This window comes from Antennarius striatus, chromosome 14, assembly GCF_040054535.1.
Source record: "Antennarius striatus isolate MH-2024 chromosome 14, ASM4005453v1, whole genome shotgun sequence".
NCBI lineage: Eukaryota > Metazoa > Chordata > Actinopteri > Lophiiformes > Antennariidae > Antennarius > Antennarius striatus.
Genome location: NC_090789.1, coordinates 2,894,608 through 2,919,742, shown reverse-complemented (window position 1 = coordinate 2,919,742; position 25,135 = coordinate 2,894,608). Strand labels below are relative to the sequence as shown.

At 40.8% G+C, this 25,135-nt stretch overlaps 1 protein-coding gene and 1 long non-coding RNA gene across 3 annotated transcripts in view; one reads left to right on the top strand and one right to left on the bottom strand.

The window, feature by feature from the left end:
- Positions 1 to 25,135, bottom strand: part of LOC137606957 (uncharacterized) — a 289,217-nt gene that overhangs the window by 66,773 nt on the left and 197,309 nt on the right. The gene's annotated exons all lie outside the window — the stretch shown is intronic.
- Positions 1 to 25,135, top strand: part of LOC137606956 (CUB and sushi domain-containing protein 3-like) — a 255,437-nt gene that overhangs the window by 45,446 nt on the left and 184,856 nt on the right. The window contains exon 2 of the mRNA XM_068332318.1: positions 18,084 to 18,306. Coding sequence (XP_068188419.1) covers positions 18,084 to 18,306 — 223 coding nt within the window. The remainder of the gene's footprint in view (positions 1 to 18,083; positions 18,307 to 25,135) is intronic.

Sequence of the window (25,135 nt, the reverse complement as noted above, 5' to 3'; positions counted from 1 at the left end):
AAAAAAAAAAAGAGCAAGCAAACTAGGAAGGAGGGAGACAGACTTTAAGAGGGATGAGAGATTCAGTGTTTATGTAAAAACAAGGAAGAAAGAAATCAGAAATATGGAACTGAAGTCACAACGTGGGCTTCTTCTCTATCTTTAAACACTCATGACATTTAAATAAGAAACCCGAAAACTTCACTGTTCAAAAATAGAGACTTAGGCATTATGCTTAGCTGGGAAGAGACACTGTAAGCTGAGTTTTATGTTTTAGCTATGCATAAAGTGTGACATTAATCACTTCAATGGTGTTTCTCTCATCAAATTGACTTCCAATCATCACGGGCTTCTCCAGTAGGAGGTTCTAGTAAAAGATACCAGGGTGAGTTGGAAGGCCTGTCAATGACTGGACAAGATCCACGGTATGTTGAGAAGGATAACTCAACAGTTAAGGATAAGAATGTTTTAAATCCTTGCATATATTTATTTGTCTTTTTTAGGGCGGGTTCTAAAGAGTTTTACATCATGGCATGACAACTTGTTTGCCAACAGGCCGTGAAAGGACAAAAGGTCTGACTTAGTGGGTTTTAAATAGCTGTCAGAGAAGTTATATCTCAGTATCACTCAACATCTTTAAATTATTCAGTGCCAAAACTACATCCAGCCAGTGGTTTTCGAGCTGTTTCGACCGGTCTTTCAAGACCTACAGAATACTGTGACGACGTAAACACTGAACAGAAGCTATCTTCAAGACTATCTTCAGACTATCTTCGATCATCAGAAGAAAATATCCCCCCCCCCCCTTCTTTACTTATAGGCAGCAGAACACAGGCTGGTTTTAACATAAACACCAGATTTTGACCACAAAAAAAAAAAAATAATCGAGAAAACAAGCTTTATGTGAAAAGCTGTGCCAAGTAGAACAGCAACTTTGATGATAATGTGACACAACAAACATCAACAGCGGTTTCTTCTCTAAAACAAGAAAAACATCACTGCAAAAAGGGGCTTTAGATGGTAAAATAAAAAATATATATACAAATAAATGACAATGTTCAAAATCTACATTTGACAAAAACGTATGAAGTTGTTTTGCTGTCACAACTATAGATCCTCCCCACTGAGTGGTTGGATTCTAATCAGTCCTAAAAATGCTTTTCTTTCTCTGGGAAATTCAACAGGCCTGACCCTTCTCTCAGATGCTGGTGTCCCACCAGAAAAGCATCATAGAAAGCCTCCTCTGTCAAAGTGTAACACTGTGGTATGCCAGCTGCACGGCTATGAATGTAAAAGACTTCCTCCAGGTGGTGAAAAACCAGCACAGAGACACAGAAAACTCTGCTGCCAGACCTGAACCCAGCATCTGCTAGCAACCTTCACAAGAAAGCTTGTAGCGTCTGTTTGCCCCCTTGCCATCAGGGAAGAGGGACCACACCATCAAAACCCAACCCAACATCCCAAGATACAGCATCGTCAATAGGGCTGTAGCCTCTAACCACCTATCTTCCACAAGACAAGTGGCATAAAATCTGGACAGTGTGCACCTCTGCGCTGTGTAATAAGGTAGCTTATAATGCAAATATGGTGTTTGGTGGCCGGTTACATGAGAAAATCTATACATACATGCCTTCTGATACTGGCCATACGCAAAAATGTGGCTTTGGATTCAGTGTCCATCTCCAAATTGTTTGGCCAATGTTGTGTCTTTATTTATCCAATGGTCTTCTAAGAGAAAACCTAGAATCCACAGAGTTGCAACCTCAACAACAGTCAGGAGTTCAAAAAATGTCCGTAAAGGAGCACGCTGCCTCCATACATAAAGACAATGTTCTGTAGCCTTCAGGTGTAAATGGCTCTACTGATGTGTAAATTTAAGACTAATCTGAAATGGTTTGTTTTTGTGTTCTGTACCTCTCTACAATTACTTGAGGGTTGGAGGTACAAACATAATTTCCCTACAGAGATCAATAATGTCAAAGACACTATGAGGTTTGTAATAAGCTACCAAAGACTGAGGATCCTGGGGTAACTAAATTTGATCCAGACTAGCGAATTGCTCCTTTTTGTCACTGCTTTCCTCTCATTAGCCACATCGGTGTCATGATTCGTTGGTTTGACACAGTTTTCTTCAGGGTCCTTTTTTTTTTTAAATGAATCATTGCTGTTAGACGATCAATTCTCAGTTTGGGCGACTTGAAATCAATCAGAACAACAACAATATCTTTCTTTACCCACGTACTATATAACGTACTAGTTATTGGCTATCCAATTGGCTCCCCAGTTAAAACTCTCTGAAACCATTTCATTGGTCACATCGGTTAAAAACACAGACACACAGGACAGATCCAATTTAGGGTCACTGATTGTTGTACAGTATAGATACAGATAGCTTTTCAGTGACATTATGTTAGTTATTTCATACTTTTATCTTTTACCTCCTTTATTAAATGACAACACACAGTAGCTAAGAGAAAAGATAAAGATAAGGCAACAAGATTTGATTTGAGGCCACTTCAGGGAGAAAACTGGAAAGTTTTTTGTTTCAAGTTGATCTAAGTCACGTTGAAATGTCAAAACCGCGTTTTCCAGTTTGGCTGTGCTGCCAGAATCACTTTTGCATATTTGGATACCATCAATGTTCCCTTTTTGTTTTTTTTTAAGCTTTAACATCTTGCCAGGTTTGAGCAAAACCACCAAATATAAAACCCGAGTAAAAAGAGAAAGATCACAGGATGTATCAGCGTGGCCTAAATTACGCTTTTCTGTTGCCAAGAAAGATTTCTCACAAATAGACCCAAATATAAGAAGATAATCAAAGTGATTGCCTTAAATAGTTCAGCTGGAAAGAAGTTGGAGTTAGAAAAACTGTAATTTTGTTGTATTTCTGGAAGCACATTCAGCTTTAGGACCTGGTTAGAGTTCTTCCTGAATAAACCAGGTTACATGAATAAACACAAAAGTAAATAGTATCTGTTCTGTTTTGCATTGAACAGCTTTCACTTTGATAGTCTTCGCTAGACAGTGCTAAAGTTCAAACCCAAGCCCAGACAGCTCAGTTTCTCTTTATGACGTTATAACACACAAAAGATGATAATTTGACCCTTACAATGTGTTTCCTCGACTATGAGGAAACACTTGATTCAAAGATCTTCAGGATCTACTGCAGCATAAAGACTTGTAAAGACGCCAACCTCAACATCGAGCTGAATCAGCAACGTTTCAGGTATTTCATGGTTGTGAATTATCTGTGAACCAGTTCCAACCAGATACAGGACATAATTTGGATCATATTTATTAGTTAGTGTTAGATATTCTGGGTGAGTTATTTTCAACAAATGTGTTCAAGTATTGTTGACACTATGCTCAAAGTTCTAAGTATCGATAAGATTCTGAATTGAGATCATCAACACCAAAGCAAACAGACCAATGCCAGCAAAAACATCAAAGGTGGAGGTAATTGGCAAAAAAAATACTCCCTCGAAGGGCAAAAGTCATTTTTGCAAATGTTTTATAACCAAAGTTTGGACTGGATTTAATGAAGTAAACAAAGCTAAAGAGCACCGACACAGACAGAAAATGATGTCATCCGTAGACGAACCCTGAAGCTGCTCCAGAGACGGTAAATAATGAAAGAACTCTGAGGACACTGACAGCACCAGTGGTGATTTTACTGGCATATGGGAAGAAGTCACAGCTGTAAGCCCTGCAGTCTGAAAGAGTACAACCTATTTAGATGTATTATCTCCAAACCGAGGTTTCAGAAGCACAGAGGGCCAAAAAGAAAACAACCCATCAATCAAATTAAAGAGAATCACGCAAACTTAAAAATATGTTCTAGAGGCAGCTTCTGTTTGCTGCTGTAAATCCCTGAAGTAGAGGAGGGGGTTGAATGTGGAAGGAAAGTGAATGACATGCACCATCACCCTTGATGACACGCCGATCCCTCGAGCGAGCTTCTTACTGCTTGTTAAAGACGTGTTTAATGGCGGTTATACCTCAGCCGCCAGATTAGGGTTGGAAGTGCATGCGTGTGCAGCAGAATACGAAGAACCCGTCCGGAGTTTGGCTTTCTTTTTATTCCCAGCGACACTTCTTCATGTGTGCCACTCAGACAAGCTACGAATCAGCTAAATTTACCTCTGCAACTTATGAATTAAACATTATTTTTAAGTACTATCCCTAAATGGATGGATGGAAGGACTATCCTTAGTCTCTTATCACTTAAATGGCATAAGACAAGACTCTTTTTTCACCTCAGGATGCAAAAGACTCTAAACCACCAGGTAGCTTCAATAAATAGACCTGACATGTGAACTGTTTCCTGTCTTGCAGATGTATAAAAAAGCTTTTTGGTGCTCGGTTAGAAAACGAAACATAAGCAATGCATTCCTTGATCGCGCTATCAGTCAAAGTTGTCACATTGCTTTAGTGTTCGCACAATTTCCAGTCGTACCATCTGGATTCTTGAGGTCATAGCGTTTTGCACACAATATAGCAGGGGTGACCCGTTAGAAGATGTCTCTCTCTGAGGAGTTTATCTCCTCCTCTAACTACGTTTTGACACGATAATGTACACGAGAAGTGACATTTTCATTGCACAAGGCAGAATTCTTTTTTTTTTTTTTTCCCTTAAGGGATGTCTGCAAGAAACAAAGAGGTCCAAGTTGTTTGCACAGCAATTTGCAGTCGTGTTTTCTATCTGCTTTCAGCGCACACGGCGATCAAATTCAAATTAGTAAGCACCGAGGGAGAAAATACTGCACATGGAAGATCGTGGCTGGCAATCCTGTAGCGCAACTTGGTATTAGAGTATGAATCTTAGTCAGTAGTTTGTACAACATCCAAGGCTAATTCATTCAGCAAGGCACTAAATTAGTCTCAACTCTGGAAGCACCATTCAAATTGAACAAAATGGAAAAAAAAAAATAATTCTGCTGCTTGACTTTTTATTAAGTCTTCTAAAACCCCTTTAGGGTACTATACCAGCAACATTCATAGAACTCTCAAAAAAGTAGGGCAAAGCAGGAAATGAATGGATGATGCACCAAAAACAACAGGCTGCCCCCCAGGGCTGCTTCACATGTCTTTCGCTGTTAATTTTGCACACATTTGCCCTTTGTGTCGCTCACAATCACGACGCAAAGTCGCATAAAGACAATAATATGAGCAGAGCATTATCACATGAATACAGTTTAATTAGATCACTGCTCTGCCCACAATGATGGTAATAATTTATGATTACCGTGTGTGAGTGTGTGTGTTGTTGTTGTATTGTTGTTGTTGTTATTGTTGTGTGGGTCAGGATTGCCAAGTTTAGTTCTGGGGTGTTTCATTGATCCATTCTGGCAGAGAGAGGAGCTGGATTGCTGCAAATCTGGCAACCCTGGAAATGTCAACAGAGCACTGTGTATTAGTGTGTATGCATGTGTGTGTGTGTGTGTGTGTGTGTGTTCAGATGGCCTCTTCCATCTATGAAATGAGCTGTGTCACTACTCAGACACACACATCCACACACACACACCTACACACACACAAACACATACACACACAAAGCCCGATTTCATCATGATTAGTCAAGTGGAGTTTTGGCTTTGTGTTCAAGATGAACGGCCGTCTCGACCTGAGCGATTGAGACGGACTGAACGGTAACACAGTTGGATAATAAACTAATTGAAAAAAAAAAATTTAAATAAATAAATCGGTCATGTGACACGAGATTTGCGGTTGCCAGGTTTGAACTACAATGAAAACTTGGTGATTTTCCACCACCTCGAATCAAACCGATTGAAAATGATTCTGAAGGGGTATTTACAACCATTTTCTTCATGGCCTTCAGCCAATAGGAATGCCCCCTGGCAGAAATAACTTCCAATCACACACAGGCGCCATCACCGAGCTACATTTTTTAGCAGTTTTTGTTAGTTTATACATACACATAAAGCTAGAAAATGTGTCATTTCTATTTTAGTAGACAAATTAAAATCATAATTAAGAAGAACTAAAACATTGGAGAGGAACTGTTGAGCAAAGCTTTGCCGTTTTGTGGCAGATCGGTCCCATACCGCTAATGTGTGTGTGTTGTTGTTTTTTTTATCCATCATAATTAGACTTAACTTTCTGAATCTGCGACTCGGCTTCTATTAAAGGTTTGTTTTTCCCCCTTCTCCCCACGCCCAGGGGCCTCTGGGTTTCACAAGAAGCGTTCGCTGAATATTCATGCGAAAGGAGTCGTTGCAGTGAATTGTGATGCACTTCTGCTGTTGAGAGATGACTCGGTAAATAAACCCAAAAATGCTGCTGCTTAAACATGGGATGATGCGGCTCCTTAGGACTGGGCGAAGCCGCATGCAGCCTTTTTAAGCAATTTATGGATTAACTATCACATGTACACATGCGCTATGTAGACTTATAAATGTATTCACATGCAGGATCGGGGTAACTTTCCATATTTTAGTAAAAATTGTGAGAATTTTCTTGTTTTATTATTGAAACCTTGGGTTTCCCTTCACAATAAAAGCACCGCCCGGGCGTTTAAAGTGTTAACAGAGGAGCTCATAGTTGGAAATTAAAATAAAAAAAAACAGAAGCTCATTATTTTCATATGTTAATCATTTGAGGTCCCTGCTGGTGGAACGGCCGGGCTGGATTCATCCTTTAGAGCGAAGAGATTGTTATATAACTGATGGTTATTAAGCTACTAATTGGGACTCTTTCACTTAACTGACGCTTCAGTGCACAACAGCATAATGAGAAGAGTGTGCGAGGCGGGGGCGTCGCTGTCAGAGCGTGTGTGTGTGTGTGTGTGTGTGTGTGTGTTTGTGGGTGTGTAATGTATGAATACAGTCCCAACATTAACAAGAACATGACAAAAAGAAATAAAGAGGAGGGCTTGCAGAGATCTAAAGAACAAGCATGTGTGTGTGTGTGTGAGTACAGAACACGTTTGTCACACACTTGTGTTGTCGCGATGAATCAATTAGACCGACCTGTATTGGACCTTTTGTTCTGTTATCGATCAATATCTTGTGACTGAATGTGTATTATAGAAATGCAGTGTGATGGAACGTCCATTCATTCATCTTCTTTTTCCTTTGTTTGGGGGGGGCATATACAGTATATATATATATATATATATATATATATAGACTTAATATAGACTTAATTTTGGGGGAGATGCAAATTTAAATATTAAAAAATTTTCCACACTGCAAAGAACAAGAGAAGAAGGGACACATTTGATTGGCGTTGTACGCAGTACCGCCGTGACATCCATTCCCACAGACGGCATACTTTACGCTTCAGACTGATAATCTGAGACACACATCTGTGGAAAATATGTTTTCCAAACTGGTGTTTCACTCATGCACCCATAAAATATAGAATTATTTCGTTAAGGATGCAAAGACGGAAGTAGCACAGCATGTTCCGGAATTACAAAACCCTTTACTGAGGGTATAGGGAAGAACGGCAGAAAATATACTAAACATGATTCCAATACATCCAATATTGCTGAGTTAGCAATAGCCCCACATTTCTGCACTGGATTGTTAACACATGATCAATCAGTCCTGAAAAGAAGCTGCACACCGGCACGCAAACATGTTATTGGTGCATCTCTGAGATAAAAGAAGAGATGGAAAAGCGTAATGGGATGGAGCCAAATGTTTGCATGTTGCCCCCCCCCCCCCCCCACTGCTGTGCAGACAGTATCTTGAGACCGATGGAAATGATATTTGAATCCCGGGAGCAAATCCTGTAATTGCCCTCTCAGAGCACTCCCACAGTGGCTTTACGTGTGATACCTGCTCACGCTGTGCGGTGATGGAGGGATGGGAGAAGGAAGGCGAAGCAAATATAGAAAGTAAGAAAGTCGGTTTGAGTAGGGGGGTGGGGGGGTTCCCTACGGAAAGACGACAAAATTACATACTCCATGTCGTCTTCTTGCCTCTTGAAATGGTGTTCTGTCTCACCAGGGGGAGGGAGTGAAGAAGAGGGGAGGGAGAGGAGAGGAGGAAGGGAGGGCAGATGAGATGACAGAAAAAAGGAAGAGGAGGAGGAAGAGGCAGAAGATGGTCGGAGTGAGAGAGGGAAGGAAGGAAGGAAGGAAGGTAGGAAGGAAGGAAGGAAGGAAGGAAGGAAGGAAGGAAGGAAGGAAGGAAGGAAGGAAGGAAGGAAGGAAGGAAGGAAGGAAGGAAGGAAGGAAGGAAGGAAGGAAGGAAGGAAGGAAGGAAGGAAGGAAGGAAGGAAGAAGGAAGGAAGGAAGGAGGGTTGTAAGGAAGGAAGGTGGGAAGGTTGTAAGGAAGGAAGGACAGAGAAAGGAAGGAAGGACGGGAGGGAGGAAAGAAGGATGTAAGAACAGAAGAAAGGAAGGATTTAAGGAAGTATGGAAAGAGAGAAGGGAGGAAGGTAGGAAGGTTGTAAGGAAGGAAGGATGCAAGGACGGAAGGAAGGATGTAAGGACGGATGGAGAGAAGGAAGGGAGGAAGCTTGTTAGGAAGGAAGGAAAGAAGGGAGGAAAGACAGATGGAAAGAAGGGAGGAAGGAAGGTTGTAAGGAAGGAAGGAAGGAAGAATAGGTTGATGGCTTACAGTAATTTACCTGTGTGTGTGTGTGTGTGTGTGTGTGTGCGTGCGCGTGCGCGTGTGTGTGTGCGTGTGCGTGTGTGTGTGTGTGTGTGCGTGCGCGTGTGTGTGTGTGTGCGTGTGCGTGTGTGTGTGTGCTCTCATTAGTCAGATTGTAGATGATGACAGTCAGCAGACACAATCAATAGCGACTCTCTAAGACAGAACTCGTCTCCCTGTTTCTCTTTATCTCCTTCATCCTTTATTCAGCGTTGGAATCTGCCATCAGCGAGGGCTTAATGTTCGACATCATATATCATCATACACTACGTGTCTGTGTGCATCTGCGTGAGAGCACTCGTTTAAGAATTAAAAACGATGAGCTGATCGCTGGAATCAATATCCAACGCTGTTGTTCGTCCTTTTCACTTTTTCTTCCCCTCTTCAACATTTTGAGGCATCGCATCAACTCGGAATATGTAACTACGGTGAATTCTAACAAAGATGTGCCGCTATTCCCTCTGCAATACTCAAACACACTCACACACACACACACATGTACCAAAAAAAAATGCCCTCTGCTCAGCATTCGTTGCCTGTTCTCAATGACCCACTTTCTTCGAAAGCAGATTTTTTAAAAAGCATTAGTGGGAGTGAGCGTTTGCTTATTGGCGTCTCCTCCTGTCCTCGCTGCTCATTGCGCAGCGTTCCGTGAGTCTCGGAATGTAACGCACTTCCAGATGCTGTCAGCCAATAGCATGCGCGTACGGTATCACGTGATTACCTACTAAAAATTCCGGATGTAGGGAAGACGGGCATCTTGACGCGCGAACAAGCGAGGGATTAATGTACCTTAAAATTTTATTAATCACAAACTTCCATTCTAATACTCATGAAGAAAATATATAGCTACTGATGCCCAAAACCTTTATTTCTCTATAATAAATGTATTTCAAGCTTGTTAAATTATCTGAGTTAGCAGTTGGTGACTAGTTAACTAAACGCTAACATATCTAAAAGTTTGAACTTGTATCTGTACTTTGTAAATCGCGAATAAGACGTTACTTCCACAAAGTGTGACAAATAAAAAGATTTTTCTTAATGCCGTTTTCTGTTCCTTGCTTATTTAGCATCACAGCACACCAGCGCATTAGCCCAAGTATTTAAAGTAAATTTAGTCAAATCCTGTTGTGTCTATTTTTGATCATTTTCCCTCCTTCGTCCATTTCTTCTTCCTCAGTCTGTCCAGTATTGTTAACTTTATAACTATGACTAACGCAGCAAGTGTTGAGTTGTCCAAGCTGTCATAAGATAGCTACACAGGTTAGGGTTGGGGGTTAATGTTAGGGCTAGGGGTTATGGTTACTAATAGCGGTTTGGGTTATGGTTTGGGGTTGGGGTTACTGTTAGGGTTTAGGGTCATGGTTCAGGGGTTTCGGGTTGGGTAGAGGTTAGGATTCAATCTTTACATGTAAGTAGAAGAAGTTGTAGTCGTAGTCTGTTTTTATCCTGCTAATGTCACCATGGGAACCACGTAAATTTAAAAAAAAAAATTATTAAAAACCCTCCAGGATCACAGCAGGGCATGAGCAAAGTGTTCTGACATAAGGACAATATAGAGACCTGCTGTCGCTCCACATTAGTGCTCAGAACAGTACTGTGGCAAGGGGGGGGGGGGGTCAGATGAGGATATGCATTTTGACTTTGAAAGCCTAATCACACTTACAATGAAAAAGCACTAAAGTATAAGAGCATTAAGATGAAAGTAACAACTGATAGTATAATTTATAGCACTTACATATTATTTCCTGGGAGGATATAAAAGCCTTTGAGAGTTTTAAATGGATTCAACAGTAAATCTAGGTTTTCCACAACTCACTAGCCAAATGGAGCACTGATGGCTCTCCCTTTTTTTGAAATTGAACGCTTGACAAGAAACTCATACGTTCAGGTCTTATCGGCGCGGTGAAATGGTACCACGGTAATCATGTTAAATACACTCATCAGAGCCGCGGATGAATAATCTGTCATAGCTTCATTTTCCAGGAGATTAGCACAACGTATATACGATATGAAAAACGGTCGGATTCTGTGTTGTTTTGTTCTTTTCTGGAGTAGCTGTCACAAATCGCTGCCTTCCTTCCTGCCTTTGCCTTGTGCTGTCAAACTATAACGGTTGCCCACATATCAAGCTGGTTCAAAGTTTTGGAAATAACAGTGTGTGTGTTTGCCATCGAGGTACAAAAGGTCCATCACATCATTTGTGTCGCTGTCTTTTAACTTCTTGAAAAGGTTTTTTAAATTCTCACTCCCAGCTCTGAACACAGTCTAAAAATTACCCTTCTATTGCCGTGACAACGCGCCGACACCTGATTGTTGAATATCCAGCTGTCATTTTTTACTTCATGTTATATATAAATGGCTAATGATGCAGGTGAAAAAAAAAATACTCATTTTATGCCATTTTGCCGCTTTAGTACATGTTTGTATGATACAAACACATAAATGTTCCCCCGCCGAGCTGCAATTTTATTTTTCCTGCTACTCATTCTCATATTTTCATGTAAATCTTTCAATAATTTCTGTAATGTTTATCCCTGTTTTTCTGCGGAGGCACTAAAAATTCGGTTCCTTCGGACACTTTTATTGCATTCTAAATATGTTTCTTTGTGTTCAGACACGAGTCGGCATAATTAAAATGTCTTCTCTAATGCCTTGCATTTCAAGTCAGTGGAGGCTGTGCTTTATAATGAATTGAACAATAAAAAATGTGCAAAAAAAACCCTCCTGTATTAGATTAAAGTAGGTAAGTAATAATTATAATTACGTGTGATTCCTCCACCAGGCTATTCTTGAACAATAGTGATTAAAAATTGACCTGAGTAGCGAATGAAAAATGATTACAGGCCGTCTTATTAATAATTCAATTAATTGCGACTCCTGGCAGGTGTCCACAGAATATCAGTTTTTATTTGTCAGGGCGTTTATTGGGCAGATATTTGTCAGCAGAGTTTAATCATCCGAACATAAATGGAATGATTCAGGAACATGTGTCCGTCTTTCTCTTTCTCTCTGCGCATCACAGATTCCCCTCTGTTCTCATCTTCTCCACATCAGTCCCGTTTGTCAAGTTTTGTTTTGTTTTTTTGGGAGTGGGGGGGATTTGTCTTTCCATTTATGCATGCCCCGTCTTTTCTCACCCCTTTCATGTCTCCTTCGCTCCTGCTCTCATTTTTTTTTATTCCATCGGTCCCATCGTCCCGCTCCGTCTCTGACTGACAGTGTTATAAATTGATTTTCAGCCCGGTGTGTTCCCTCTATCTCTCTCTAGGCATTTCCCTTATTTAGCTTCAACCACTCCAGGGTATAGTCTAGACCGCGGGCCAACTGTCAGTCAGCAGCGGAGTGGAGCAGTCTAATTCTTGGCTGACAAGCCTTTCCTGACAGCAGGAACCAAAGGGGAGCTTCAAACATGCTTACCCTCTCCCTGACTCTTTCTACCCATTGCATTTTTTTAAACCTTTGCTAACTCTTTCTTCTTGGTGTAGGTCTGCCCCCCAACACACACTTAAACACACACTTAAACACACACTTAAACACACACACACACACACACACTGCATTTTGGTCACACCTTTCTGCTTTTCTACCTACCTATACTTTCCCCTTTTCTTACACATTCTCTTTTTCTTTTTTTTAACCTCTTCAACGACCCCCGTGATCTGAATACCGATTGGACAGCCTGTCCGATCTGTGATGATTTGATTGGTCGGTTTGCTCCGCTGGAAAAAGCCTTTCTTTAATCACAAATGAGAATCCGTGAGATTGGAGGGAATAGCCCTTTAAGCGAAGCTAGCATCGCTGAGCTCCCGAGAGACAGAAAAAAGAAAAGACACGAAAAAGAAAGACGGACGAAAGGAAATAAAAAATTACGGCGAGCAAGACGGAGAGAATTTAAACCCGTCGTCCTCCAGCTCGGCCTGGTGTGATGTCATCACGCCACCGAGGACGGGACCAACTGTTTATATCTGTGCACACCTACACAGATATGTGTCATATCACATTATTGGGCCCTTAAGTAGGAACTGTGGACTCCCAACAACCTTGAGTGGGGCGGGGGGGGTACCACTGCTCCCATTCAAATGAAGAATAGGGCAATTTTACTGTTTCCTCATTTAGGACTCAGCCCACGTGGAAATGGATATATTGATCAGCAGCTTCCCGGTTGAAAACGACCAGCTCTGTAATTGATCCCCCCCCCCCCCCCGCCCACTCAGAGTCATCACAATTATTTCAGTCTGATTCAAATTATTGTACAGTTTTCATCTCGGTGGGCGGTTTTTCCTTTTGCATCTCGATGATGTTTTACTTGCCGTCTGTTAGCTCGTGTTAGCCCTCTGGTTAACGGGCATCCAATGCTGCATTTAAATAAAAATTCAAGGGTGTGTGGATGCGAGGACCCCCCCCCCCCTACCCAAGAGGATGTAAATGCTCCTTCAAAAATCCCAGAAGACAGGATTTTATTATTCTGTAAAGTTTTAACGGCCGCCTGTCCTCCACCATCCTGATGCTCCACATGTTATACGCTAGAAGATTGCTTTTTTTTGTATTGTTTCCTATTATTCGCAGGACAAACACCGTGGCGTTGAAGATAATGGGATGCCTTCATTTTTTTTCATTTTTTTTAAACTAAAATGCAGTTTTTGTAGAAACTTTTCACTGAGTTTTAGATAACCAGGAAACAAACTATTATGTAAGAACCAACAGTGCCAAGCCTCCGTTCGTCGGGCTTGTGCAGCTTGTGTATTATTTTTCTGTACATCAAATATATTCAAGATGAGATACCACATTGATGAAAGAGATCAAACCTCCACTGCAAGACCAGGGTTCATTAAATCCACTCAATTCAAGAATCAGATTTTTCTTCTTTTGTCTCTAAGCTTCTTGTATCCCGCCCAAGGTTTTTGCTGAGTGTGCACGCTCTTTTCCAGCTTAAACCCCCCCCCCGTTCCTCATTAGCGCCGCCGCCGAGCTACTCAATCCAACCTCAAGTCTTTCACCGTGTGACAATCAACGTCTCCGTTTAAGACCGTGTAAAAAGCTTCGCTTCAAGTCACACCACGCTTTTTTTTTTTTTTTGGACGTTAAACAAAAAGCTGCCCGGTCATCGATTGGTCAGAACTGTTTGCTCTGAGCTAGTTTTGGAAGTTAGTTGAGTTGACTGTGAGTCAGGAGACAGGGAGGGGTCGCCCATCAGTCAGATGGACGATGATTCAAACCTCGCCTCCAAAACTCTGGCAGGAAAAACCGAACCCCAATTTGCGATGTCTGTGGGAGTGGAGAAGGGTCGGCCTTGTGTGTTCACCTCCATCATCGGCGTACGGATGTCCGTTGGTCAAATGCAATCTGGTGGGCGGTGCTTTTATGAGTCGGTAGAAAACAGTTTAAATTCAAAATAATTGGACTTATTTTCAACAGTGGATTCAATCTTTCTCAACTTTTACGTACAAAATGTTTTTTATCGGTGAGCGGTTACCCTTGATGGAGCCGATCCATGCACCCGACAGGTGTGGCGTACCAAAATGCTGATTAATTATGCACGCTTATCGGATAATCAGAAGTGAATAATCCAACTTTGTTCATAGACAAAGTTGTGGATCTTTTCACTTCAACTCATGACAAACAGGAACAAAACCAAAAGTGTTGTGTTTAGATTTTTTTGGCGGGAAAATCTACATGGTAAAACAAATGATGGCGTTCATTAAGAAGTGTGTGTCCGTTTTGGATGTGTGTATATTTCAATTTATTTGTGTGTATGGGTCTTTCTATGATGATATTAACATGAAAGTGTGTTGTTTTTTCTTTGTGCGTGTATGTATATGTGTATGTATTCATGTACTCTTGCTTTCTGTGACCCTGTGTGTGTGTGTGTGTGTGTGTGTGTGTGTGTGTGTGTGTGTGTGTGTGTGTGTGTGTGTGTGTGTGTGTGTGTGTGTGTGCGTGCGTGTGTAAGGGCTGTCAGTTTCGGTCTGGTAGTCAGCATAATTAGAAGTCTCTCTTTTACCCCCGTCTCCCTCTTGCTCTTTCTCTCACCCACCTCTTCTCTCCCGTCTCCCTTCCTCTCATTCTCGCTTCTATCTTCCTCTCCTCCTCCTCTCCCTCTCCTTTCCTCCACGCTTCTGATTGATGAGTTTTAAATCATCCTTTCATTCTGAGCTCAATGATGAACGAGGGGAAATCTGTCCTTTCTAGTCTGTTTATTCTGCTCTCCATCTCTGTCCTTCTGTCCTTATTCCTCTCTCTATTCCCGCTGCCTTTTAACCCGGTTATTCCCTTTAATGAGGTGACTTCATTTAGATTAAGACACTTCTTATCTGTTATATTTTGGAAATATGTGTTAACAGTTACTTCAGCCGTCAGCCAATAGAATGCACGTACGATATCACATGACTACCTACTAAAAATCGGCAACGAGGGGGAAGTCGCGCATGTCAATGTGAGAGGAATTACTGTATTGCCAATCTTTTGACAATCCAACATCCACCTGTCTCCTATAACGTTTGTTCAATGGTCGTAATCCACCAAAGATGATGCTCGGCTAACCTGTTAGCATAAATATTAGCTGCACTGGACAGGAAGTCATAAATACGCTATTTGAATTGGTTACACCAAAGATTCTGAGTGACTATTTCTCTTTCGTTTGGCCCTGTGATGAGCTGGCATCCCATCCTGGGTGTACCCCGATTACGATCACCTCATCAATAAAAAAAAAAATGGACGATCGATAAATCAACTTGGTGGATTTGGTTTAGGAGTGAAACTATACTGGGTCGGGTTTGAGAAAAACAATGACACATTTGGTTGAATAAATTATGCAAAACCTTTCAAATAAAATGCAGATTGCTGATGTTTAATTTATGTTCATTTACAGCATAAAGTTTTGTCATACTTATTACTTTGTGTAGGATCATCTTCACTTTATGCTACTTCATGCTAAATTTCCAGCCTCTCCAGTAAAACTTGACAAAATAAGGGGCTTTGTGTGAGATCCTGCCTTTCCCAGCAGAATAATCCATTCTTCTCCAGTAATAAGGTTCTGTCATGAGCTTAACCCGGAACGTTGTCCCCTAACATCCCTGCATGTCAACATCCTGATTGTCAGTCTGTGTATTTGCCTGCAGGAAGCTGAGCATCATTCAGGTTTCATTCCATTCCCTGCATTTCTAACAGTAAACAAGATTTTTCTTTTTTTTTTTTTTTTTTGTGCTTCTTTCTCAGAAAAATCAGAACCGAAAAATTTATGGGATTCCTGCTTTTCACTATTACTTGCAAATTATCACCAACATTATTGATGTACTTTTCAAAGAACAATCAATAGGCCCTCTTGAGAAACACAAATGAATGACATTATTATGTGTTATCTGAGACAAGGTGCGTCTTTTTTATGTTTTGTTCTGTTTGTATTCCGTTATACGACTCTGCATGACCCCCCTTCAGTAGCTCAACTGTGACTCGGACTGCCATTGGTCATTACAGCTGTCGCCGTGACGGTTTTTGGAATTACCTGAGCAAACGAGGTTTGGACAAACACGCTGTTTTGGGGTTGGGCGTCTTTGCTGGATAATTGGTTGGAAAAGCGGGCCGTCCCCGTGGCGCTGGCTGCCATGGTAAATAACGAGGCTCATAAACATCCAGGGCAGGGGGGGATTATCGTCCTGATTTGAGCTTTGCACTCAGAGGATATCAATTTAAGGGATGGTGCGAGTTGTCTTGATGTGGGGTTGTCTCAGGTACTTAAACCACAGACATCAATATATCACCCACTCCACCAGACTCAGTGTTTTAAAGGATTGTATTTTATTCACCAAATTCACACTATAGCAAAAAAAAATAAAATAAAAAGCTGTCTTGTCAGCGTCAGACCAACAACTACCGTGTTCGGCCAGATAAAATGACTGTTTTTCTCAAAGGAGCGTTTGAAAGGAGTCATGAAATGGCTCTGAATCCCCGTTGGGAAGAGTTTTTTGATGGCAAGGTAAATATATTGTAACTGCAGAGTAAACTTAAATTGATATTGATTTCTTTTTCTTTTTTTTTTGGTGGCTGGAATATGTTTTGGTCTTAAACCAACCCAAAGCAGAGCACCGCTTCAACTTCCTTGCTTTTATTCCTACTGTGGCTCCAGACTGGTGGTTTGCAAATGGCCATCAAGTGTCGGTAATGGGCAAACTATGAAGTATTTAACGCAAGTCAACTTTAAAAGTTTGATTTAAAGCGTCCGATAAGAGCGATTTTCGATTCTTTTTGTTTAAATTTGTAACAAATGGATTCTCCAGCGGCATCAACGGCTATTATATACGGGTTGAATCTTTTAAAAATGTCAAATGAAACTGAAGCATTGACATTCAACAGGAACAGAGAAATTTGCAACACCACCTCCTGGCAGGAAAACCAAATATCAGGTCCAATACAACATCGAGTTCCCCTTTTGCTGTAACGTCCTTGAGCAGGACGATGCTAAATTCCTTTAAAGCGCCAATGTTTTCTGCTCTGTAAGCTAATTCTGCAGTCTGTCTGCCCCCACGGAGGGGAAGAAACGAGGAGTTTCTCTATCAGGGATCGATTAAAAAAAAAAAAAAAAACGCTCTAGTGCAACGTCATTCTTGGACACTCCAAGGTTCTGGTCTAGCACCTGTGGTGTGTTTGATGTAAGAGGATCATTGAGATCAGAGGGGGGAAGATAATGATCCCGATGTGAACCAAAAAGTCCAACAAGATCAATTACATTTACATTTTACAATTGAGGCATTTGCAACATTCTGTAACCCGGAGAGAGTTCGGGAAAAAGAAAAAAGTACAGCCGCTGAATTAGCTTCTAATTTATCACCGTAAGCAGCCTGTAAAATCCAACAGGGGATAAACACGCTCCTCATTCACATTAACAGTCATGTTATAGTAATACTGACTTATAACGAAGTCTTAAACAATTTAACCCCATTTTTAATAGTCAATAACTGATTAGCTTGCAAATCTGCTAGTTTTCCATCCTCTAGAGGGACACAGATTTAAATCAACTGGAATGCGTCGGTTGCTTATTGATTTCACTTATTAACTCAGGTAGAACGGAAGCTCAGTGGATATTTCCCTCTGGTCGTGCATCTTGGTTTCAAACATCCCAAGCTGATTCCAGATACCGATCTGGAACAGAACCTGCCCTTTGCCCCCGCCGTGGAGGCAAATACTATCCACCTCGCAGCAGCAATGCAGATTCATGTACTATACGTTGTCTCAATCTTTGTCGCTACCTGCATATATATTGTATTGATATATATAACCTTGCTATGCTAGCTTGTTTCAACACTCACATAAACACATCAAGCGCCTCTGGGTCCGAGTGGCATTTCTAGCACCAGTACCCCTTTTCGTTCTCTATCCTCTCGTCGTCAACGCAGCAGCTGGTGTTTTCACACAATTTTATCACCTACTAAATTGAAAGAAAACCGCTAAAATAATTCTAAATCTCTGTTTTCTCTCTTGCAGGCTTCATCTACACGTGTGGCGGCACGCTCAAAGGCCGAAACGGCAGTATAGAGTCGCCCGGCTTTCCCTACGGTTACCCCAACGGGGCAAACTGCACCTGGGTCATCGTCGGCGAGGAAGGAAGTAGAATCCAGCTCATGTTCTTGTCATTTGCTATCGAAGAAGAATATGACTTTCTGTCCTTATACGACGGTCACCCTCACCCTGCGAACTTCAGGACCAGGTAGGATGTTTTCCTGAACTCATCAAACGTCTCAGAGAAACATGAAAATCTGAAAACTGGCTTGGTGGAAACTGTCTTCCTGTTCAAGTGGTGATTTCCACACTTTATTTATAGGACTTTCACACCAGATTAATGTGTTCCTCATTCCCTAATCTCCTTGAATGAGTAGCATGGCAAACACTGTGCAAACACTTGCTATGACACACAGCCCATTGTTTCTTATTAGCTTAAGAAGGATGTCGGATTGACTTTCTACTCTTTAAGATGAGGCTATGAAAAGGTCCTTTATGCTGGTGCCATCTAATGATGAGCTGTAATGAACTTTGGTTATATGATAAAATAGAAGCAATCATAAATTAAAATAATTTAAAAGAAAACATTTTCAGAATTGGTATTAGTATAATATATACATTTTTTTTATTAATAGGGTTTTATTCATTCATTCATATCCTCAACTGTTAATCTGTCATAGAGGAAAGAAATGGTCTTAAAATGTCTTATCTCCTGTTCCTCTGGGTGGATCGTTTCCTGTTTTCATTCAGATTCCTAAAATCCTATTTACCTTCCATGGAAGTCTTTTTTGGAAATTGAAAGAAAGCAACAAAAAAATTATGGATTTACAAGATTATCGACATCTACTCCCATATCTAATGAACAACCCCCATTCAAAAGAAGACAAAGAGCTGTTTGGGGGGGGGGCAATAAACAAATCACAGATATTGCACTTTGCCCTTATAGGGGGTGATTCATCCTCCTAAATGTTGGTGGTACAAACAGGATTGATTATCTTGAGCAGTACTGTAATACTACTGCTAGTGGGAAAAAGAAACCCTATTGTTATACAGTGATTGCCGGTGCTCATTTAGTGACATTGTGTTTTCCCTTTATTTATTAAACCGTTTAATTTAACTTCCATTGCCCCAAAAGAAGAAGAAAAAAACAATCCCCGGTAAGAAACTCATTTCAGCTGAACGATTAAACTCTCCTTGCCTGTTGATTTTATCAGGTAATCAATAAGTTCCAAAAAGCATCTGTGCCTTCTCACATTGTTTTAATTCTGCAATTATCTTATTATTAAGATGTTAAATTAAGTGTGAAATTCTCGAGTGCCGTCTATTAACAAGTTCGACGTTCCGATGGCTAAATACCAATCGACATGAGGCCGATGCTGAACTTTTAACAGGGTGGTTCAAAAGATGTACTTGACACCTCTCTCTCAATCTCTACTCGAAGTATCCCAGCAGAAGGTCAGATTTGTTAACGCGAAGACGACGAGGTAATATTTTGTTTACCTAGTCGCACTGAAGCATCCGACTGGCAATTAGACTGGCTACGTGCTTCCTGAAGTGTTCAGTGCTTGAACCGATGAGTTCAGAACAAATTTCTGTTACCAAGAGAAGGAAAATGGAAAAAAGTGCCAGATATTCTGAGCAAAATACAAGCAATGAAGGCTAACATAACATTCCTGCGTGACTTTTAAATGGAAAATATCAACTTGTTTCAAGAGGCTTCTCTTGCAGGTCATCTTCTCCAAGGCTGCAGCACTTTGAGAACCCAACAGTCTCAGTCGGTTTTGTTAAGAGACGAACAAACCCATGAAGAAAGCTCTGCCGATTGGCCAGAGTTTTAAATCATACATCACACAAAGAACTATTTGCTTTGCACTACTGGGTTTAGCGGAGCGCGCCAAACGCAAACGATGAGATGAGGTTAGCTGTAGCTGCCTGTCTTTTTGCTAGCCAGCCAGCTCGAAAACAACTTCAGGCAACTTCAGACGTATCGTGGAAAATGAAAATTCATCCACTTGTACCTTTGATTCTTCAAGCATAAGTTGTTGATCACTCCGGTAGAATAGAATAGAATAGAATAGAATAGAATAGAATAGAATAGAATAGAATAGAATAGATTGGGCTCCTTCTTCTTCTTTTTCCTCCACTTTTGCCGGGAAAAGAGAGGGAGGAGAGATAAGAGGAAAGAAAAAGTCAAAGATGTCCTCTGTGTTCTTATTGGTTGATCAGATTTCCTGCTTATCTGAGATAAAAGGAAAAGTGCTGTGTATGTGTGTGAGTGTGTGTGTGTGTGTGTGTGTGTGTGTGTGTGTGTGTGTGTGTGTGTGTGTGTGTGTGTGTGTGTGTGTGTGTGTGTGTGTGTGTGTGTGTGTGTGTGTGTGTGTGTGTGTGTCTGTGTCTGTCTGTGTGCGCGCGCGTGCACATGACTATGAGAGAAAGATTTATGGTCTGCATAGTTAAACTCGCCCCGCTAGTTAGTCCAAATTACCGCCGTCTCATTCTCTTTCTCCATTTTTCTCTTCTCTTTCACACACACACACACACACACAGACATACACACACACGCACACATACACACATGGACACGGACACAGGGCAAAATGCTGATTAAAGGCCCAATCCATTAACAGGAAAATGGTAATTATAAGAAGAGTGATTAGCATGGATCACATAGACACACATGTGTGCTCGTGCACACACACATTTTTGCGTCGGCCACAGACACACACAGGTTCAATCTGAAGGTCTTTTGTTATCTTTCTGGGATCTTTTCAATTACGGCATCTGTAATTTCACACAACGCAAAATCTGAGCCGTCATTTCTAAACCTGTGTGAAACCTGGACAGTCAAGGATGTCATTATATGAATTATTAGTCCTCATTATCCTTATCATACTCATCATCATCATCATCCCTTATTACAACTTATTGTCTCTGGCTGGAAGTTGGCCTTGTCTCACCTCCACCCTCTCCATCACGTCAATTCAAGAAGCAGCTGTGAGGAATGGTTGAACACCGACACACACCGATACCAACACCGACATCAATACCAACACCGACACTGACACCAATAACAGCAACAACAACATCACTGGTACCAACACCAACACTGGCACCAACACCAACAATGGCAACAGCATCACAGGATGAAAGGGACATTTTTGAATCCATTATAGTCACTAATTGCTTTTCGGTTCCGATCAAAGACGACTTATTGTATTTCTCTGTCCACCAAGAGCCGTAATCTTAATTTTTTGATTTTCATAGAAATTATTAAACTGGTGATGTTGTTTAAATGAATTCATTCCAAATCGAGTTACCCCCTGTGAGGTCTCAAAAATGTTAAGTTGGGAATACCTGGAAGAAATAGGAGAAAATAACGATGTAATCACTCTAACAACTTTCACTCCACTTCTCCACAGGAGTTTTCATAATTAAATTGCTAAAATGTTTTAATTAGGGCAATTAAACTATTTAATGAAAAATGTTTTCCCATTAAACTACATCACCAACTCATTGTATTCTTTCTTGTTTCATAATTACTGTAGTATACGGGTGTTCCGACTGGCCTCCATGAGAAAAAGTAAGTTATAATGAGGGATTCTTGATCCGGTATAAGCTGAATATACACAATTTTAACACGCCTCGCTACTATGACCTCATCAGGTCAGACAAAGTTGATGGTCCAACAGCAAATCTGGATGCTCACCTACTCTTTTTAGACTAGAGTGTAAACTTAATATTGCCTTTTTCTTTTCCTAACATTAACAATGCTGTTTTAGTTGCACAACCTTTATTAAACTTTGGCTGTTAACTTTCCTTTTGACACATTGAGTTTGCACGGACCACAGAGTCAAGTTATTATTCTCCAGCTTCATGGTCACACTTTGAGGATGAACCTTATTTGTTTTAATTGCCATGTGGGCACAAGAATAATCCAATAAAACCATAATGACTTTGATACAGGCGTGCATGTTAACACACTTATTAACAGATGGAAAGACAAAAAGAATTGAAAGCTGGTAAATGGGTGACAGGGAGGCAGAGGTAAGAGCCTCCCGAGGTGCGCTTGATTAATCCAAAGGGACCCCTCAAACAGACACTGTGACATCCTGAGGTTTAATCTGTTAATTGCCTTCATTAGCTTTTTGTCACATCATGACATTGGCTCTCCAGCTTGTGGTTATCTTATGATTTATTCCTACTTATTGGAACAGAAATGCCAGTTTGTGTTTTTTGGCATTTCTTATAATATAAATGAAGTCACCCGTAAGACTGGAGGCATAATTACAATGAGATGAGTCTTAATAAACACTTGAAAAACCTCAAAATGGCGCATTATTGTTATTTTTATGCTTCTAGGACAAACAGATTTGACAGTTCCATTTGTATGAAGCTAGACATTACTCATCTTTACATTTTCACCTGACTTTTTTTAAATTCTGTTGTTGCGTCGTTGCGTTCAATGTCTTCTCTTGTCACAGGAAATGACCACCTTCCAGTTACTCACTGATGTTTGTCAAAGCACCAAGAGTGTCCTGAAAGTGGAGAGTTTACCCCCCGTGGATGAATGGATAGATGACAGACGAGTGTTGAACGATGGGAGAGACTAAACCTTTGATTTATTAGTATTGAAATGGGAAATTACTGAATTACCGTATTTGATCAGTATATGTTTGGTAAATGCTATATTCTCTGTGGTTTGGATGCTAATTAAATTCAAAAGGCAACATCTGGTAACTGCAGCGGAAAGTAGGACACCGGATTCTGAAGTCAAGTCATAACGGGGTTTTGGAGTAAGTTAAATCAATCCATGGGAAACAAGGGTGTGTCTCAGAAGGATAATTGAGAGCGAATCAAAGCCTTTGAATGCACCACTTACAGAAACACTACATTCAAACTCTTCTGTGAATTCCAGCAACTTTCCCACCCAGACCTGAAAATCTAGTCTTGTTTAAAATTGCATGACCGTGGAGACGTGCTCCGATGAGGAGGTGTTTACAGCAACCCACATTTCTATGAAAGAAAGAATAAAATGACTAACAAAATGAAATTATTTCACAACTGAGGGTCACAAGCAGGATGTAAAGTTTTGTCAAGCAGCAATCGTTGTTTTGTTTTTTTTAATTTGAAATTAAAAACACTTGATTAACACGAAATTCTTATTCATTAAGTGTATTGATTTTCACAGTTGTTGCAAGTCAGTCGTTTCAAAGGAATAATGAACATTAGAATCTCTTAGTAGTTTTTTTTTTGTTTCATATGTGAGCCCTTCCGTATAATTACTGCTTCATTCAAGTTCAGTGGGAACATCTGCCACAGCGTCCAAAGACATGGATTTCTTAGTGTTAATGCTTTCTATGCATACACAAGATCTACAGTATATCCATGTATTCCAACGAGAAACCGCAAAGTCAGACACACAAACACGATCATCAAAGTTGTATCAAGGTCGCATTATGAATATTTAATCGATGCAATCTATCAGTCGGTCCAGTCCGTGTTTGTTTTGTCCAGCAAATCCATGTTTAAACCATTTTGCAAGGTAAACTTCATTAGCAAGGATCCGTGTCAGCAGAGTCTATCCATCAGCGAATGATCTCACATTTGATTTGGATCCGCTTTAAAATTCAGTTCATCCAAGTTTCTGGAAAACTCCACCAGTACTATCTCCACCGACAAACAGATAATAATATTCGTGATTGTTAGGTCGATTAATTTGCAGCCTGACAAATTGAACATCCAGCCGTGATTGGATTTATCCATCGGAATTCGTATTAAAGAATATCAGGTGAGGGATGGAGGATGAGACAGATGGGTGAGCAAACAGAATAGGCAAATTAAGGACAAATGCTCGGATAACAAATACAGACCATTGTTAAATATGACAAAGAAGTTGTCTTTATAAACTATAATTAGTGCTGATATCTAGAATGTGGAACAAAACAATGTACATGATGCTATTTATTTATAAAGATGTTTTATCACCCATCATTTCCATGCTATTTATAATAAAAGTCGGCTTCAGGTGTGCCAAGGAGAAGAGGGGAAGACGAGGAGAAAGAATGCACATGGGTTGATTTTGTTGTTTTAGATGTGTGTCACCTGTGTTCAGGTGGGTGACATCATAACCACAGAGTTCACGTGTTTCACTGATCTCAGGCTTCATATGTGTGTTTGTTTTTCTCTGAGCTAATTGATGCTGTGGAAACCAGGCACAGAATGCCTGGCAGCCACAAACCAAAATAACACCACTATGTGTCACAGCGGTTCTGTTAAATCTGTTGTGCTTCTCCCGGGTTGCCATACACCGGCTAGTTTCTTTCCTCCTTCCTGTTCTTGCCCTGACCCACTTAGTGTCTGCAATCCTCCACAGCACCAATTTTACACCTGGCTAAGTAACACCCACACAACCCCATACACATGCAGAGAAACAGAAAAACACACAAACACAGACCAACGCTCAAGCGAACACCTACAAGGCCACGACAAACAGCGCCGTGTGATTGGTTTCCAAATAAGCAAATACCGTCCTTGACGCCGAGGTCAATATTCTTGAGTGGAATTTGGAACACTGTGAAGAATTTTTTTTTTGGTGAAGAAAGCAAGTTGTGTGTGTGTGTGTGTGTGTGTGCGTGTGCGTGTGCGTGTGCGTGTGTGTGGTGAGTGAACGGTTTATGTGAGTGTGGAATGAGGTGTGTTTACCCCTGAGGTACTGGTATTTCATCTCTTCCTGCATCAGCTCTGCCCTGTAGGGGGTAAGAGAGGTGTATGTGTGTGTGTGTGTGTGTGTGTTGGAAGTTTCGAATAGCTTTGCTCAGGTTAAAAAAGACAGGAAGGAAGAGAAAAGGAATATTTTCACTTCTCTGCACCCTTTTTAAAGGCGTTTCTTCCTGCATGCTGCTCTGTCTGAGACTCAGGCTGCATTGTCACAGTTACTATACTGTATGTTTTGCAGTGCAGAGAATCATTCGCCGTTGAGAAATTAAACGGAATGAAAGATAAACTGTCTGAACTGAGAAGTCAGCGTGAAGCGATAT